The sequence below is a fragment of the Marmota monax genome, unplaced genomic scaffold (genome assembly GCF_021218885.2).
Source record: "Marmota monax isolate L192 unplaced genomic scaffold, Marmota_monax_Labrador192_F-V1.1 WCK01_AAM20220418_F8-fsc00034, whole genome shotgun sequence".
Classification (NCBI taxonomy): Eukaryota; Metazoa; Chordata; class Mammalia; order Rodentia; family Sciuridae; genus Marmota; species Marmota monax.
The window spans coordinates 3,254,029-3,274,457 of NW_026693934.1; the positions used below are offsets into that span (position 1 = coordinate 3,254,029).

The 20,429-nt window shown below is 31.5% G+C and overlaps 1 protein-coding gene across 1 annotated transcript in view; it reads left to right on the forward strand.

Moving 5' to 3' along the window:
• Window positions 1-20,429, forward strand: part of Lrp1b (LDL receptor related protein 1B) — a 1,856,415-nt gene that overhangs the window by 1,608,716 nt on the left and 227,270 nt on the right. Inside the window, exon 60 of the mRNA XM_058585368.1 lies at window positions 6,077-6,276. Coding sequence (XP_058441351.1) covers window positions 6,077-6,276 — 200 coding nt within the window. The remainder of the gene's footprint in view (window positions 1-6,076; window positions 6,277-20,429) is intronic.

A 20,429-nucleotide genomic window follows, 5' to 3' on the forward strand; every position in this document is an offset into this window, starting at 1 on the left:
TTCCTAAAAACCTATCAGCAAACCCAAAGAAAATAATAGTAGGCCCTAATTTGAATTTGAATATATTTTAATAAAAATATGAAGGACAAAAAAATGTGAAAGACACTTTAAATACTTGGTATCTGTATCCATTATTGTCAATAAAGGTAATAATCAAACAAATTTAGAAAGGCATATTTTATGCATCTGTATCTTAGTTTATACTAGTTCTTATTATTTCTCTAAGCAGAATACGACTTTTCTAAGATCAGCAGAAATATAATTTTCTCACTAGCAGAAACACTCCTGAAATGTGCCTAAGTGGCCACCATATATTGAACACTTAACATTATAGGACTATTTTTAGTGTAAATGTCTTATCTCTCCATCTAGAAAATGAGTACCTTAACACAGAAACCATATTTTAATCATTGTTTTTACCTACCATAGAGACTGTTAAATTCACTGTTGAGGAAAATAATAAATGGGTAACTGGAGTTACACAGAGAATGGGGTTATAGCTACAGGGACACTGCACCTGCTCCTATGCACAAACTGGTAGATTGATATGTAAATAACCTGCATGTTTCAAAGAGAAGTCATAAGGGAACTTTCATTGTGAGAGAATGAAAAGCATACCAGGATGAAAATTCAGTTTATTATTTTTGCAGGGAAGCACAAAAATATTTCATCAAACTTTACAGACACATACAAAAAAATATTTTCCACCAATTTTTAAATTTTTATTCACAGCTGATTTTAATATTCCTATATTTGGGTAAAATTCATAGGGAATGAATATAAATGATTAATTTTATAATTCAGATTAGAAATAATTGTAAGTGGAAGAAGCTTCTCTAAATTTATTGCCTGATTTTAGAAAAAAATAAAAGCTGTGAGAAGACTTCTACTTAATTCATTTTAAAGAAAAATAATGTATTATGTTCAACTATAAAAGACAACCTCAGAATCCAGAAGCCTGTTGTTATGGTTACGAGCAGACATTCTTTTATATGTTTATACTTGGTTATAACTTACACAATAGGTACTATTTGGAGCTGAGATTTTTCTCACATGGTCTTGGGTAAATATTGCATATTATCTAGATAGAATTTGAGCTCTTCTTTCAACATTTTCACTGATGTCTTATTTTTTTTTTCTTTAATTATTTACAACAATTTTTTTCACAAAGGTAGTTATTTAGGGGTTGTAGTTTACAAAGCAAAATTATCATTTTGTTTAGTGTAGACTTATGCACATATTTGGAAAAAAACAGTAAATGAGACTTTTTTTGAAAAGAAGTGATATTTTACCATTAGAAGTTAGCTAACTCTTATTGAAATAGATAATAAATTCTTATGAATATTGATATTTTATTCAGTTAAATTATACTTTGTTCCTATGTTATGGAATATTTTCATAATATTCTTCTGACTGATGAGTACTTAAACTGGCAAATATGTAAGTAATAACATATATAAAATCCATCTAAATCATGTAATAATGTACATGGAGGCTACAGGAAACTTAGTATTATTAAACCAAAAAAATTAATCAATGCACATATTTATATCCAAAGTAGTTTAAACAATACTAGCTATTATTTGCTAAACATTTGCTATGTGCTCATTAAAATTCTAAGTTTTGGGGCTGGGGCTGTGGCTCAGGGATAGCTCTTGTCTCATACATGTGAGGCATTCGGTTCAATCCTCAGCACAATGTAAAAATAAATAAATGAATAAAGATATTGTGTCCATCTGCAGCTAAAAAAAATTAAAAAATTTAAAAATCTAAATTTGTTTTATTCACCTTCTCATTTAATCCTCAAAAAGACTCTATTAAAAAAAAAACTATTATTGACTCTTTGGCATTTGAATAAATCTAAGATCAGGGGAGATAACTAAAGCTTCCAGGTTCACATAGCTAATAATAGGAGGATCTGGGATTTGAATTCAGGTAATCTGTATGTGGGATTTAATGACTGATGACTCTACATAATGTTGTTAGAAAAGAAGCTAGTCTAAAAGTAAGTAACTTACTACAGAAATGAATACTTACTCCAGTTATAGTGCTATCATAATCAAAAAAGCACATAACCTCTTAGGGTCTCACTTGATCAGTACATTTATCAGTGAAGTCCTTAAATGACATACATAATTTTTAATAATTGTTGCAAAATTACATCTTTTTTTTTTTTGTACTAGACATTGAACCCAGAGGTGCTTAACCACTGAGCCATTCTTTATTTATTTTGAGCCAGGATATAGCAAATTTGCTTAGGGCCTCATTAAGTTGCTGAGGCAGGCTTCAAACTTGCGATCTTCCTGCCTCAGCCTCCAGATCTACTGGGATTACAGGCAGGTAATGTAAAATTTAGGATTTCATACAAAGCCAAAATGAAATCCTAAATTTTACATTTTCCTAAAATCTAACAGAGAGATCATTACTTTTATGGAATTTCTAAGCTAGTTTAAAAAATAAGATTTTCATTAAGAGACTGATAATGAGCACAAGCCATCTTAGAAATGCCTCCCTCCTTCGAGGTAAAATTTACTTCCATGTTTTGTAGTTCTGTAGTAAAATAGTTCTATCTTCATATGTTTTAATTTTTATTTAATTCTCATGCTTTCAAAAAAATATGCCTCTACTGAATCCACAGAAAGATCTTTCAAGGCAAAAGTGTCTACCTCCATCTCCCTAGTACTTAGAATTATCTGCTATATAAAATGGTCTCTGTCAATCATTATTCAAAACAAATTTGTCTATCTGCTTAATTAAGCATAGCTTTGGAATTTATCAGAAATGTTCCATCATTGACTCTTAGGATACAGTTCTCTGATTATGAGTCATGAGAACCTATATCATCATGTGTGGTTCAGTGACACTTGTAATAAAGAAAGGAGATTCTGTAGACCAGGAGTGATTAATGCACAATTTCCCCAGTACAACAATTCTATGAGTTTTCTAAGAAAATAGATGTATGACTCCAAACTATCTGATTAACAAGAGATCCTGCAGCTCCTCTTAGAGAATCACAATGCCATTAGCATAGGGGTTCTGAGGAATCCTACAAAACACTTCTCAAATATACTTGATCTTTTAACCTACCTTGAAAATGTGAACTAACACTAATCAAGGAATAATTTGTGGAGAGCAGAGGGGGCAATGTGAATAACATCTTCATGAAGATATATTTATAATTGAAGAGTCATCGGGCCAGGCAAATGATTTGAAAGCACAGAAATAAAACATGTGAGATCATAATTAAAAAAAAAAAATTAGGCTGGAGCTGAATTTCTCACACTTTGATAGTAAATTGGAGGATATTTGGGCTAAATAAATAATGAAGGGCTCAAATATCAGGGAGAAGATGCAGCTATGGGCCTCCCACCAGACTTGAGAGTGCTGTATCAGATGTGGGACTCTATAACACATACTTTTTCTATTCTTATTATCTTGGCTGATATGATGATACTAAGCAGATAAAGTTCATAATGCAGATTAAAATTAAGAACTGAACTCCTGTGGAAATTAGACGATTAGAAACTTACAATTTACCTAAAGGACTCAAAAGCATTATTATTCACATCCAACAATTTCCAACATTTTTGTTGAAATCATCTAATATAGAAATTTCTCTTTTCATCTCTAAGATATTTTAAATTTGGGGGCAAAAATCTGTAGAGGTTATAGCTGAATACAAATAGGAAGCATATCTCCAATTAAAACAATGTGGAATTTTTAATGTTACATGTAAACATTTATATTTTATTCATTTATGTCCATTTGTTAAAAAAAATTATGTGTGAAAGGACAAATAAGTCTAATTGTATCTAACCCTTTAGAGAGAAATTGATGTAAGCATATCACATTTAGTGGGAAAAACAATTAATATATCAGTATTCCCAAGATTCAGGCTCAGTAAGGCAAGGAGGCATATCCTGATTTATTTCAATAAGATAAACTACTTTTCTTTATGACTTTTTTCTGATTGAGTTTTTTTTTTTATTATTTTGTGTCAGACATTATCTCTTCTTTAGAAGGAAAGGTGCTCCTCCATAAATTCATTGTAGAAAAGAATGCATGTGTGTTTTTCTGGAATACATATTTCACTGACATATGCTGTCTTTAAAAAAATTGCTAAAAATAAGAGCTGAGCACAGTGGCACCTTCCTGTAATCCCAGCTGCTCCGGAGGCTGAGACAGGAGGGTCATGAGATCAAAGCCAGCCTCAGAAACAGTGACGGGCTAAGCAACTCAGTGAGACCCTGTCTCTAAATAAAATACAAAATAGGTCTGGGGATGTGGCTCAGTGGTTGAGTGCCCCTCAATTCAATCCCTGGTACCAAAAAAGAAAAAAAATGCTAAAAATAGTGCAATATTAAAAAAAATAGAACATCCTTTTTGAAAGAGCGTGGCATCTACTATTACTTGATGATTTGGAATTTTTAAAATATCTTCAGAATTGATGTAGACAGGTATTTGGAAGCATTTATAACAATTCCAGTAATGACCCAGGAGAGACTGACTTGAGATTTCCTGGATCAAGTTTAAGTTTTCATTCTCAGAGCTCCCTTTGAACCTCTGCTCACAAGTTTCCACCTTTAGTTTAGTCCTTACAAGAGATATATTTCTGCTTTTATGAACCATACTTCATTAGTGTATCAATGACATTTTTGCTATCAAATAATTATTTTATTATCCATGTACTCCATGCCTTTATACATACCCAACAATGATGATCAACACAAAATATTCTCAAGTTATTTATAATGATTATTTCTATCAACCTGCTATTTAATAAGTGGATTTTCCAGAAAACCATTATTTCTTTTGTATTGTGAAGTAAAATATCAAAATATAATTATCTTTGTCAAAAATTATAAGAAAAAAACTGTTTAAAGGACATTTCAAATCTCAACTAAATATCTCAGCACATTTTTAAATCTGAAGAATTAATTGCCAAGGATTAGACTTAGCATAAAGAAAGGATGAAACCTAGAAAAACCTTTCTGGGTTAATAGAATGAAATTTCAAGTTTGAATATGAAAAAGACATAAAAAGTCTTTTAATTCAAATCTTCGATTATAAAGATAATGAAATGTATCCTATATAATCAAATAGAGTGACTTTTCTTACCTTGAGGGAAAAGCTGAAAAACAATGAAATTTCTAGGTGATATGTCAGCTATTTGTATTTTATGGAATGCAATATTTATATTTAACTTATCCTAGTTAGTATCAATAATATTAATATTACTTTTACTTTATTACCCCTGCCATGTGTGGAATGTCCTACTGTGCAACTTGTAATAGCATTAAAAAATAAATAAATAAATAAATAAATAAAATCAGTGTTCTCCTATAGAACTTTCTGTGGTGATAGGCATGCTCTTCATCTTTGCCATTATATAGAATACCCACATATATGCATGGTCATTGGACATATAATATATACCTAGCATGAGGAAGAATCTAGTTCATTAGATATTATTTGATACAATATAGTTTATTTAATTAAGTACAGTTTAAACTTTAACAGTCACTGGCTAGGGGCTACCACATTGACAATGCATATTCAAATAAATGAAATGCATCCTTCTATTGGCTTTTTGAATTTTTCACCTATGAGAAACCAAAGTAACAGATTGGTGAATATATATATATATATATATATATATATATATATATATATATATATATATATATACACATACACATACATACATACAAACATAGAAGTAAACACAGATATAGATAGATAGAAATTTCTCCAATGTTGTAGATGTCTTTTTGAAATGTACATTTGTTACTTTGGGACATCTATAATATATTAACACTTGTAAAATATCTTATTCTTTATATAATTTTTTAAAGGAAATGTATAAATTGAGTGAATATTTTAAACCATTCTATGTGATTAGTTTAAAAATTCACAAGAAAAAATTTACATTGAAGGATTTCTGTGAGACCTATAATTCAGAGAGATACCAAAAAATAATTTAGGAATAACAGAGCAAAAAAAAAAAGTGAAATATCATGTGATGTTTTACTTCCAGAGTGCTGTAAACAAAATGGCTATTGATTTTCTTTCCTAGGTATTTGTATTGGATTGACTGCTGTGAATATCCTCACATTGGCAGAGTCGGAATGGATGGGACCAATCAAAGTGTTGTCATAGAAACAAAGATTGCTAGACCTATGGCACTAACAATAGATTATGTCAACCAAAGACTCTACTGGGCTGATGAAAACCACATTGAATTTAGCAACATGGATGGATCTCATAGACACAAAGGTTGGCAGAATACATGAGTCATTATTTTACCAGTGCATAAAATGTTCCTTTAGAAATATGTATTTCATTTATATGCTTTCTCCCATCAAATACATTTCTTAATTTAAGGTTTCATTATTATAATTGTTTATGAAAGCATAAATAAATTAGAATTATATATATTTATCAGAAGTTACATAATTTATACATAAACAATTTTGATACTTCATGCTTTTTCAAATTATTTTTTCCTAAATTTATAGTAAATAGGTGCTAATTTTATAAATTAATATATTCACGTATCCTAGCTGATTTGGAATAACAGAATATTTACTTCTAAATATGAAGTTATTACTGCAATCTGATAGAATATCAGTTTTCCTTTTAAAACCTGAGTAAATATAATTTTTAAAAAAATTATTTATGTATTCTAATTTGTTATATATGATGGAAGAATGCCATTCATTTCATATCATAAATATAGAGCACAAATTTTCAAGTCTCTGGTTGCACACAAAGTATTTTCACAGCATTCATGTCTATATATTAGACAATAAATGAAATATGGATAAATATGATATGGATATAGTAGAAACTACAAAGGATCCAAATTACCCTCAAATATTTTAAATGCACAAGCTTTTTAAGCTTATATTTTTACTGAATAAAGAAGTAAAATGATTCTTTATTATTTTTGGTGACCTAATTTCCCTTTTACTGTCAAGTGTTTTCATTTCTAAATATTGCATAAAATATATCTTCTACAGAGTATTCCCAATTAAAGTCAACCTGTTAGAATGGCCTATCCCAACAGATTGATTTCTTCTCTGGTATTAAGATTATCAAAGAACTCCTAAAGGAGGGCTAAGGAAAGAAGAAAAGCTTTTTGTCAAAATTCAGTTGAGACCATGAAAACATTCCAGTGTGAAATCCTGAGAAGTATGAAGACCCTGAGTTTCAAAAGGAAAAAACAAATAAACAAACAAAGAAATGTAAATGGTGCTGAGGCCACACCACTTTGAATTTTACCTTAATTTCTCTGAGTTGATATGTAATCAAATACATTCTTTTAAATAAAAAAATGCCAACAAAGTTTTTAAAGATGCTTTCTTAAGGAGAAGAGCATTGAGGTATGATGAGTATATTTCGATGAATCATTTATTTAAGTGTTGACATTCCAATTATAGAGATAAAATATTCATAAAAATGCAATTTGAGTGAAGAATTCGAGATTACTTTAGGATTTTAATTAAAGCAAAAGTAATATTGAAAAATCAAAATCACACTTTGCGTCAGAAGTTAAATCTCACCCAAAAAATCAAATGAAATGTTCTGCGTAACTCTCAGAAGATATAATTGAAAAACTTTTTTTGTGGCAGTTAACTATATAACCATGAACCTGCGCAATTTTAGCATTCATAAAGAGCACAAGGTTGTTGCAAATGTATTAATTTGAGTTAAATTTTAACTATACAACAAAATTACAGAAATTTTTGTTTCATAGGTAAATGTTTAAAAATATACCATAGTATAAAATACTTAAGTATATTTTAGTTGAGCCTTTTATGTTTGTGTGTCAAAAACTACTTAAAAATGCTAGGTTCATTAAAAACTATGGATTACACCCTCTGGTTATTGTTTTAAAAGTGTACAATGTATAGGCAACTAATCTTCTGAAAAACAATACAAAATTAAATGCATATGAACAAAGTATCCTTCAGTCATGGTAATGTCTTCAGGTAGAAGAACTTGATATCAGAAATTGTACATAATGTATTAAGGAACAAATTATTTGGCTGAAAAATAATCCAGCTTAATGTTATTTTTTAAAACTTGATTTAGAAAATATCTTGAGGCTCAAAAGGGGAGAAAAGGAAAGTAAGCGAATTTTTCCTTCAGAAATATTTTCTTCTGAAGCTTCTCACAGAAAGACTAATGAAAAATTCATTAAGTTCCTTGTCAGGCATCTGCCAATACCTAAGTACACAGGCCAATAATTAGCTGGTAGTTACTAATGAGGTGCTAAATGTAGCTACCCTGAATTATGCCAACTTCACAGCCAATGAATGAAAGAGACCTTCATTTGCCATATTCGTAAAAAAGGAACTGGATTATTCTACTCTTTGCATTTGTCACATAAACAAAAGAGGATGCTGTGCATATTTGTAGGTGGAAAATGAGATTTTTATATCAATAACTTTTATGTTACTTTGGTCACTGACCTCTTTTTTTCTCTTGATAAGACCAGTATTATTGTTCTCACTTATTTTAGTTTTGTTAAAATTGAAATCCAAGTTAGCCAGAAGAATGTACATGTTACTCATGAAAGTAATTTGAGAATATGAAGAGTGAGAAATTTCAGAACAATGACTCTTTTTCATAAGCCACATTTTAATAGTGGAAAAAAGTTAACCTTTGAATAAAATTTTATGATTTTAAATGGCCTTATTATCAAATACATTCTTATTTAACAATACAGTAATTCCATACAGTAAATGAAGTATTATTTGTTATCATTTATTATCATGTATCCAACCTAAGAAACTTTGAAGTTTCTAAGTTCTATGCCATAAAATATTAGATTATACCCAATGTAGATAATGTCTTAAAGTTTACTTGTGAATTTCTATTTCTCTTCTTCTGCTATATCCTCTACTCCAACTCATCTTCCTACCAAATACAAATACAACATTGTAAAATTAAGCCAAAAAAGAAGAAGAAGAAAAAGTTCACATGCATTAGTTTGGAATGTTGCTAGTTTAGGAGCATGAGGGCAGACTCTTAGTCACATGACTCTCTACCTAATTCCTATTCTATTGTATTTCACTAAAATATAAAGTAAGGTGATATAATAGTAATGTTATGACAATGCAATGCAGTATGATACATGCTACTGGATTATTACATCAGGTAGCTTCTTTTAAATTACATGCTCATTGGCTCATTTTTAAACTTTTTTTTCTGATTTTTTTTGTTGCTTTCCCTATTCATTCCTTCGTTCTTCATTGATTCAACATTTACTCACCTGTCTTTCTGTTCCATGCATTATTCTATGCCTTGGAGTTTGAAAGACAAATAAATTTCTGTCTTCAAAACAAAGTTCAGTGGGGAAAAAGTGATACTCAGGTAAAGACATAAATTATATTGGAGGTAGAAATATATGCAAAACATTGTGAAATGCAGACAGGAGTAGGGAAGGCCTTGTTTAAGTGAGCAGTCTGAGAGGTTTAGTAAAATTTCCTTTATAGGAAAAAGAAGAAGGGATTCTTCACACAGAGAGAATGGTATGTGCAAAGATGTAATAGGGCCTTGAAACAGCATGGGGTTTACACAATTTGGCTATGACTGGAAGTCATATAAGAGGGAGATAATGACACTAGATGAACAAGAGCAAATTGGGGCCAGATTGTGACAAGCTTTGTGTGCTATGTAATTTGGAATTTATCCTTTGGGTCATAGGGAGCCATTGATGGTGTTTAGCTGACAGAGTGCTGTTATTAGATTTGACAACAGCATGGAAAATAAAAGACCCTGGAAGGGCAACCAATTTAGAGACTGTTAAAATATTTTAGGAGAAAATGCTTGAAGTCATTATAGCTGTGGGACTAGGGATACAGTGTTAGATTCAATAGTAATTTAGAAGAAAAAATTGGAGAGATCTGTAAGATAAAATAGTAGAACTATTGGGAGCTGATTTGTAAATAATATGTGAATGATTTGCAGAATTATTCACTTATGGGGAAAAGAATTGCCATTTTTATAACTATTAGTTTCATATATATTCATATATTTTTAAAGAATTAAATGTACTAATGTGAGCCCAACTTAAATGTTCTTACTGAATCTTAAAACTGTTTTGCTGAGAGGCTTCTTTTTTGTTTGTTTGTTTGCTTGTTTTGTCAGAGGGAATTGAACCCAGGGCCTCAGACATGCAAGGCATCCTCTCTAACACTGAGCTGCAACCCTAGTCCAAGATGTGCATTAATTTTGATAGCAGGATCAGGAAGACAGCCATTCTAAAAATGTGGTTAAAAATCATGCTCTATTGTAGCTTTCCTTAAAATGCATTTCAGAACACCTAATAATTTACCTAGAAGAAAGAATGCAGACAAGTGAAACTCTGTCCTTCTCCTTTTCTTGAAACACAAAATAGTCCTATTGAGAGACTTGCAATTTGAAGATTCTTTCCAGATATATATATATATATATATATATATATATATATATATATATATATATATAATCATATTAAGAACTATTCTAGAATACTTCTTAATATGATTCTAAATATGTGAATAATACTATTTTGTATGTCTGTTATATGTCTGTATCTTTGGGTCTGAGTCTTTACTGCCCACATTCACAGATAATTCCTCAGGGAATTTTAGGCTTTTATTTTGAATAAGAAGAAATAAAACTTTGCTGAAGTACAGATCTTTAAGTTAAAGGTGGAGAAAAAAACCTTTCAGGGATTTTAAAGTTTGGGAATCCTAAGATGAGAGTGCATTTGGGATAGGATCAACTGCTCCCTAGCTTCTGTACCCTGAACAGTGTAGGTAATTTCCACAAGCCTCAGTTTCCTAATCTATTGAAATAAGAGTGTTGGGAAAAATGGCATCAAAGGGAATTTTAGAACAATAAATGAAGCCTCCAATTAGGTGAGTCAAACAACACTTTCAGAATCTTTGCCAAACTTCCAAATTTTAATCTCAGATTAGTGTTCAATTTAAGCCTGAGGGAATTTGGAAATCTATGATAATTAGGTGCTTTTTAATTTAGCCTTGATGAGACTCTCAAATTTCCAATTCAAGCCCTAGTTAGTTCTCCCTGAGTATTATCATAACAGTTATTAACATCTTTTAACCCTTGTGAACCCATCAAATTAGTGAGTATTCTCTTTTTAAAATTAAATTTATTTTTAACTGATACATAAAACAGAATTTGTGCATATTAATGGGATAACTTGATATTTCCATTGTGTATACATTGTGTAATGTTTAAATCAGGTTAAATGAAACTGTCTTCTCAAACATTCATCATTCCTTTATAATGAAAATTCCAAATGCTTTCTTACAGGTCTTTAAAATAAACAATTTGTTATAATTACCTATAATTACACCACTATGCAATAGCACATCAGAACTTCTTGGTAAAAACATACTTGAGCATCACATTTTACTAGATGTTTGGCACACACTGTTTTTTTTTTTTTTTTTTTTTTAGGTTTTCAATGGCCATTTTCTTGGTCTGCTCCTGGGGTTGAAAGAGCAAGAACCATACTCATACTCATTATTTTTATTAGAATCCTACCATGTCTAAAGGACTTTGTGTAATGCAGTGTTCGCTTTTTAAATCACCCCATCTTCCAATTCTGCAAAATAATTGCCATGAAAGCCATTTTACATCAAGGAAATGGGTTCAAAGAAGTTAAATATTTTAACAAAAGCCAAAAAACTAGTAATCAAGTTAATCAGAATTTTAACCCATAATGATCTGACTCCAACGCTTGCATGACTTTCATGATTCATGTTCCATGTTTTTGAACAGATAAGTGAAAATGTGATGTCCACGGGTTATAGTCTCTAATAAAATGTGCTAGAACATAAGTTCACACTTAGACAAATACAGGTGTGTCCACTTGAATGCTTTCAAGTTGTTTTTAATAGTGAACATAAATTGCATATATGAGAAACAATCAAATGTCTACTAATTTCAGCAACCAGAACATATGATTATAAAAGAATCAATATATTTTGTCGAAGCCCTTTTTTTTTTTTTCATTTCTCTGTGGAGAATGATAAAGTTGCTTAGAAACCTATTCCCTGCATCTTAGTTTGATTTCGCTTCTATAATGAAATGCCTGTTCAATTTATAAACAACAATAACAAAAAATCATTGCCTCTGTTCTGGAGACTAAAGGTCCAAGAACAAAGGTTAGTGAGGACTCTCACTGCTTCCCAAGTGGCACCTGCTTGCTTGTCCCCACATGGTGGAAGAGAAAGGCAGCTCTCTAGTCTCTTTTTTATAATCCCACCTATGGAGGTGAAGTCATCATGACTTGATCACTTCCCAAAGACCACCTTATAAACTATTACATTGGGCATTCACATTTCAAATAAATGGGCGGGGGGCGGGGGGTACCACCATTGAGACCTTGCTTTAGTGGAGTAGTTTGATATTGCAATTTGCTATTTCCTAGTAACTACATCTCCTGAATGTAGACAAATTTTTAATACTTATTTTGAATTTCATATTACAGAATCTGTGACATTTGAGATCTCTTGTTATTGATTTTGGGTATTCCCAAATGTACAGTTTTTTTTTTCTTCAAATGATTTGTCTGTCTATACAACACAACTTACAAGTATCTCCTAAAAAAAATTAGCAATAATTCTGCATATTTATCTTAGCTTAGACGTTCTGTTTTCCATTTAATTAAGTATGACATCATTTATTTAAAATAAAATTAAATGTGAGAAATTCTATTTAGATGGAAATTTCATTCTAATTATGTCAAAGTAAAAAAAATCATATGTGATTCTTAGGTTTTTTTTTTTTTTTGGTACCATTGAACTTAAGATCAGACAATGTCTTGACAAAGGCTGAAAATACTTTCTGAAAAGTAAAAATATAAGAGTAAGCTAAGACAAAGTTATTTTAAAATTTGAGATTCTAAGTTTATGTGTTCCGCAGAAATTTTTTCCAAAGTACCTTTCAGCATATCACTACATGGTTTAATCTTATATTAAATATCTTGGTTGTTTACATAGCTTATACAACATACTGGAAAAATTTATAGTCGTAACTGCTAATTTCTCTTAAGAGTAATGTTTGGGTATGACAGTAAGTTATAGACTATCATTGAAGTGTCTGTTGTACTTTGGACAAACTGTATAAAATTCCATGCACTTATGTTACTGGAACTCTTCATTTAGAGAATAACTACATCTATATCCCTAGACCTGAAGATTCTAAATATTAAAGTGGCAGTATTGTAGTCTAACTCTATTGTTAGTATGTTGCTCTGGGGAATTCAGTTTATGTTGTGAGGGAGTAGTAATGTGTTTGGATTTAAAAATCTAAATCATAACCCATGCAGTGATAGTCTTATTAATGTTGGAAAAGGAATCCAGATCTCAGCATGCCACTGGTGAAATGGCATAAAATACATTTAAAAGGTTCTCTTCTGACTTGGAAAAAAAAAAAGGAGGAAAGAAAACAAAGTGGGGATGATTTTCTTTTGTACCTCTTGAAACTTAATAGCTGTTGCATTGGAGTCTTTAGAAAATTTAAATATCCACCAAAGCTCGCTAAGAAAGAGAAGAAACCTAATGAGCAGCCCCCTACTATTTTATAATATTCTAGAGTGTTTCATACTTGGTAAGATTTTGCGTTTCAGTACTTTTGAAAAAATATCCCTATCATTCACAGTCCATTACAAACAGTAGACTTCACAGGCTATTTTATGCCAACAGTGTTGATGTGCTACTGTTTACAATACAATAAAAATTAATGAAAGGAAGCAAAATACAATTCAGTTACTATAGAAGTGTTCCTGAACCAGGAAAATAAATTGAAATTAACTGCTATTTCTAAAAAGTCTCAGAATTTCAGTGTGAATCATATCTTTCAGATTTGTCCCTTGAATAGGACATGCTACATTAAATTTCATGTGTGTTTAAATAGATTATACTTTATTTTTGCTAATGTCATATGTGTTTGATATACTTTTTTAATATGGGGACATTTAAAACATTATCCTACTTTGAATTTTCAATCACTTTTAGCAACCTCATCTATCTCAAATATGAGATATTGTAATATGCACACAGGAGGAGTAGATTGGGGATCAGTAGACTCACCTCAGGTCCAGTTACTCCCCAATCTAGGTAATTCCTTTGCTACACTATCGGTCAATGCTCTTTTGCACAGAATAGGGCTTCTGTACATTTCTTAATGTGAATTGACTGAGGTTGAAACTGGAGCAGAGAAGGATAGCCTATCAATTCCATTACTTACCCCTATTTATAGCTAAGACTCCCTAGAACTCATTTGCTTGTAATGTATTACACTCCTCTCTGCTTTTATCCTACAAGCATATTTATTTGCACAAATGTTAGAAGGCCGGATGCTTCATTCATGTAAATGCCTGTACTTGGTATCTGTTCAATGACAAAGTACTCTTTATCATCTTCAGTTTTCTTTAGGATTTTTTTAACAAAGATATTCCTAAGGCACATGTGTGTAGAATATCATGAATCTTATACTTATGATATATACTGAAAGCCAGGCTCAGAAAACATATTTCCAAGAGCCTGTGAAGGTTGGTATCAGCAATAGAAAGGCCCTCAGAATTTCACAGTAACAGAAATATCCCTTTACACAGTGCATCAAAAAGTGTTGCTTTGCTTACTTCAAAGAATGGAAAGCAATGTCATTTCAAGAGATGATATTTCCAGGAAAAGTCTAGTTCTCAGAATTCATTTTCACAGTCTGCTCTAAACACTTTATATAACTTCACCTAAGTCCACATTCATTAACAGCATTATTCCTTTTAGATGTTAAATTATTGAAATAGCCACATCTGACTTCCTACTGTGTTAATTTAAAAATAGGTGAGATGGAGGGAAGAACTGAGTTGTGATAACAGTAATATTTCTAGATGACATAGAAAGTATATATTATTTGAGGTGAGAAGGTGGACAAAATGATGCAAGAAATGTCACAAAAATATGGAGCATGAATTACTTAGGCCTTTTTAATAGTGACTTAAATACTGTATTCATTTTTAATATTGCCTTCATAAAAGTGATGCATTTCAAAAAATAGTAATGCGGTAATACAAATTACCACACTATAGAGAGACACAGGACTTTAGTTTGGTCCTTTGATCAAGTATCAATATAGAAAAGGCAGTCTCTTGTAATAGGTGGTATTAGCTTAGATCAGCTATGCCATATGATGTATATTGAATGAAAGAACATTGTTTTTCTTCCCTAGCACGACATTGAAGAACCATGATCTTTTTTATTGGAAAAATATCTTTTCAATAGTCTATAAAAATATTTGGAAATATTATCTATTATGAGTGTTCCTGTCATCTCTTAATACTGCTATTCATTTTAAACAATGAATTTTGAATCCATTTGCCTGAAAATCTATTTTTGGTACTACTCATTACCATTAAGCACAATTGCATTAGAGTAGGCAGGCAAAATGGCTATAGAGGATAACAATAAATGCAACATCTTGTAGCTTACTGTTGATGGTTCAGAGGAAAAAATTATTTAAAAAAAATCTGCAAGCAAAGCTGAAGGAGACATAATTACTGACAAAGAACAGATGTCCTTGGCTCTGAGATTACATAAAGCACACTGTTTTCTTGTGGTGTTTGTAACTAAAGCTACTGGCTCAGCAGTCATTCTCTGAAGATTAGTATACCCTGGCTATTTTCCCACCCACCCACTCTACTCTGTTGTTTTTTTGTAAATGAGAGACCATTATCCACCCACATCCACTGACCACTGTCTTCCACCTACTGACCTCTGTCTTCCATTTTCTCTGGCATGATGACCCACTTTGTTACCACAGTCTAAGCCTTTGCAGTTTTGTCCTAGCCTATAGAGTTTTATAGTCTTCATTTAATCTCACCTTGTTTTCTTCAGTGATGGTTGTTTTTCTTTGTTTCATGTATTCCTTTTATGTTTTGTGTGTGTGTGTGTGTGTGTGTGTGTGTGTGTTTTGCTATTTTAGTCACCCCCAGCTTCCCTATTTATGTGTGCTATTATCCTTTTGTAAGCATATCAGGGAAAAATGTTAGTGATAGGTTCTCTCAAAACAAAGGTGCTCTAGTCTTTTCTGAAGACAGTAGGTGCTCTAGTCAGGCTAAATCATTTGTACCATATTGCCAAGGGAATGGTGTCATTGATGGCTTTGATCCATGGGGGGGGGGGGGGGGGGGGGGGGGATATGCAACATAAAAAAATATAAGGAATTTTAATTGCAGGGAATCTTATTTTCCCATCTTTGCTTCTTTTGCCCTGTTCCAGGTGCTGGAAGGCTGGTTGCTATGATTTACATCACCCAGGCTCTTTTCCCTTCTGGTCTTAAGTAGACTTTATTCTGTGGGATGCACTGGCAGAACATTAGGTGGTGGACAAAGGGGAAGTTTCAATATTATTCCACCCCCTTTCCTTCCAGCCCAACCACAGTGATTTAGCAATGACTGAGTTCGTCCGCCAATGGCTACTCTTCTTGTTGAGTGACTTTTTTCTCTCAGCTACATTTTTTTCACCAGGTTCTGGCAAAAGATCTAGGAAAAATAATCGGTAATTGGTCCTTTAGATAGGACCATACCTCTATAAATAATTTCAATATTAAATTTTTCAATTATCATTTGAAGGTGTGTTTTCTGTTTATTGCTGGAACTGTGACTTGTTCAAAAGAGACTGAAGATATTCAAAACAAGGAGAAAAGGGCTGATGATATAAGATAGCCATAGAACCCTTGCCTGGTATGTACAAAAAAGAAATAAACAAAAAAAGAAAAACAACAAACAACAAACTCATAGGTAGAATGCTTGTTTAAAGGAGAAAAATTCAAATAGTTTTTGATTTTGAGAATATATGAACTTTTATTGGGGTAAGGGCATCAAGAATGAAAAAAATTGAAGTCTTAAAATATATTTTACAAAGTAGAAAAAAATTAATGTTTAAATTGGTGGTCTTGTTAATTTTAAAGTCTTGGGAGATTAATCTTTCATTGTCAATTTTATATCAAAGTTCAGTTTGACCATAAAGTATCACAATTTGTTTAAGTATTTTCTTCCAAATACAATGTAACAACTCATAACAAATCAATTCTACACTCTAGTTATTTATTTATCTTTATTTCATCATAAAAATAATTATAGAATATAATGTTTGCATTCTGTAAATTATATGTTTTACATTTGAAAGTATTGGAAAGTCTTTATAGACATTTTAAGTAATAAATTCCAGTAATCACTGGCCATAAATCATTATTTGGAAATATCACTTGGATCCTAAACATAAACCTTGGAAGAGAAATTGGAGAAAAAAATGGATATCACTAATAAAATGTCTAAGTACTAATCCACTGTGCAAATTCATGTCCCTTCTGTTGGTATCCCAGTATTATGCCCTTCTATAACACAATGAAATTTCAACTCAACAAAAGACGAGACCTCTGGTTCTTGTACACTTTTGCTCTATATTAGTGAAAATGTAAAATTAGAATGAGGTTATCCAGGAAGGTACTTATTTGGCATGATAAATACTATTCAAAGAAATGACTCATCAGGCATATTCAGATAGGCTGTCTCTGGTTTAGAGGCAGCACTTCAGAAAAGAGCATGCTCTGGGTTACCCCCTCTTCTGTCTGTCACATTAACCATGAAGCCTTAGCAGGATGCCAGCCAACCTGACTAAAAGGGAGAAACTCCACAAGAGAATATTTCCTTGATGATGATGATGATGATGATGATGATATGATGATTTTGCCAAATATCAACTCCCTTCTTCTGACATATACAGTCTATGAGATGAAAATTAGGAAACTAGTGCTTGAGTAAAATGCTCGAAACAGTACAATAAATAATGCTGTTACATAGAGCAGAGGCATAACTACAGTAAGCAGCTTTAAAATAGGCTTTATATATATGATAAGTAGCTGTTAAACTACAGCTTTCCCAGCAGTTCTAATTTTCTTTTTTGCATGTGTCTACAGGATACCTGTAAATAAAAGGTTCCTTAAATTTACTCTTCACATTTTTCTTTTAATTAACTAAATAGAGTCTTACATGGGAATATCATTGTAATATTTTTTCTTAGAAATATAGGTATCATCATTTTGAGAAAACACTGATTACTTACTTATTCCCGTAAAATCAGCCACATCTCAGTGTTAGAGTTTATGCAGTATTCCTCTTGAACCATCACACTGCATGTTTGTCATCTCCACTTACTGTCATACTATGTTGTAATATATCTGTATTGCTGCTGTTATGTATTTCTATGTGTGACATATTGCTACACATAAGTACATGCATACATAGTAGATAAAGACATATATCACATGTATATATAAATGTGCGTAACGTAAAAATGAATAGACAACCAAAACCAATTATTTTGTTTTCTTTCTATTATTTCAGAATGAGAAAAGTTTCTTGTATGTAAATAAATGACATTTTAGCCCAGAACATATTTTTTTCATTTAATCGCTATGTAGATTGTACTCTTCATATGTTGATAGAAAATTTTAAAAAAAGGAAAATACTTTTATTTATTTATACTTATCATTGAACAGTTAGTATAAGTTGTTTTTTTTTTTTTTAACAGAAACTTAAGCAGATAGTCAATTAACTCTTCTTGAAGAGATTTAGGTCCCTAAGGAGGAAATGAAACATACTGCTAAGTTATAAGCTAAATAGCAAAAAAAAAAAAAAAAAAAAAAAAAAAGGGTGGGGGGCGGCATTATGTGAAGATTTTCATTTGTTTTGGTTTCTTTTGTTTTGCCTGATTTCCATTGGTGTTGCTTGTGGTATTAAAAGAGCTTGGACAGATGGAGCCAGGGTGTGTCATATGTATGGGTCTAGGATTGTCCGTGTTGATATTTTTAGTTTTTCTCTAGGACAAATACTCTGGTGGTTGTGTTTGATGTTGTTCAGGAAGTAAGCATGTTTACCAAATGAGCAGACCTGGAATGGGATTCCAAAGCTGCTAGTATCAGTCCTGTTCTTCTCTGCCAACATCAAACAAGGAGTTGAAACAAACAGATGGTCCCTTTGGGCAAATAGACTAATTTTCCTCACTTTAACCTGACTTTTTATACGTACTTGGTACATTCATCTATGTACTATTTTTCTGAAGTAAGAATTAACTTTTCTGATTTCCTTTAAGTTATCATTTTTTCATAACATGAGTTTCTGATGGGTGGAGGGTTTTTACGTACATAAATTGTCCCATGTCTAGAAAAAATAACAATGCAATTGCAACCAAGACACTAAATAAACTGTGTTTAATAGGTTGTTTATGTAATTTTCCCATTACTTTATGTAGTCTACTTAGTTGGGTTTCTTCAGCTAGGATGGTGAAGGGATTAAAACTAGCAGCCAGAGATACTGTCTTAGATTCAAATGCCACTACCTTCATTTACTAATGTTTTCGACTCACCTTTATTAGGTTTTCCAAATTTTAGTTTTCTCAACTGCAAAGAGAAGTCCACTATCTTACAGTAAGTAGAGTTTTGGGAAATACTAAATGAATTAAGGCACATAAAGTCAATATCCTTGTGCAGAATTCTCAACCTCAAAACTATTGATATTTGCACCTGTTAATACTTTTTATATGATACAAGAACCTCCAAACACTTGGAGAGGCACTGGCCTAGTTCTGAAGTCTGTGCTTAATAAATATCAGCTACAGTTATTGCTGAATAGTTGCAAAGACTGCTATTTTTGAAATGCTAATTGGCAAATTCTTAGAATGATTTTACATTTTTCACAGAAATTAATTGAATCTCTCAAGGACTGAGTTTAAAAAGAAATGATTGATTTTTGTGCCCATATTTAATGATGAAATTACTTCCTTTGCATCTAAAGATATACAAATTCAGTATGTTTCAGCACCTCATAATTTTTTACAATTTTTTCCCCAGTTTCCCAACATACATATAAGGGTTAAAAACTCATAATGATCACCCATCCCCATGATCCACCCAATTGTTAATTTTTTTTTTTTGTGGCATTTATTTTTATATCTAGAATAAAAAAGAGAGGGAAATAATTTGTATCAATAGCTTAAAAATGATTCATAATGGTAAACTATTCCTTTCATTCTATCCAACTCCACTTATCATTTTAGTGTTTGCTCCATGTTAATAAGAGTACACAAATGAGTAAGTGTGTACATCTGGATGTTTATGTCAAATTCAAAACGTATCAAGTGTGCACATCTGAATATTTTAAGTTTTTCTTTCATCATATGCATATTATCCAGTCTGGGGTATATTTCTGGCTAGATGTTAAGAACGGTCAATAAAATAATTCACCATCTATTTAAAGGTTTACCATTTAATTCATTGTATGTCTACTTTATCTGAATTATAGTGAATTATCTGATCACATTTGACATAATAAACATAACAAATCA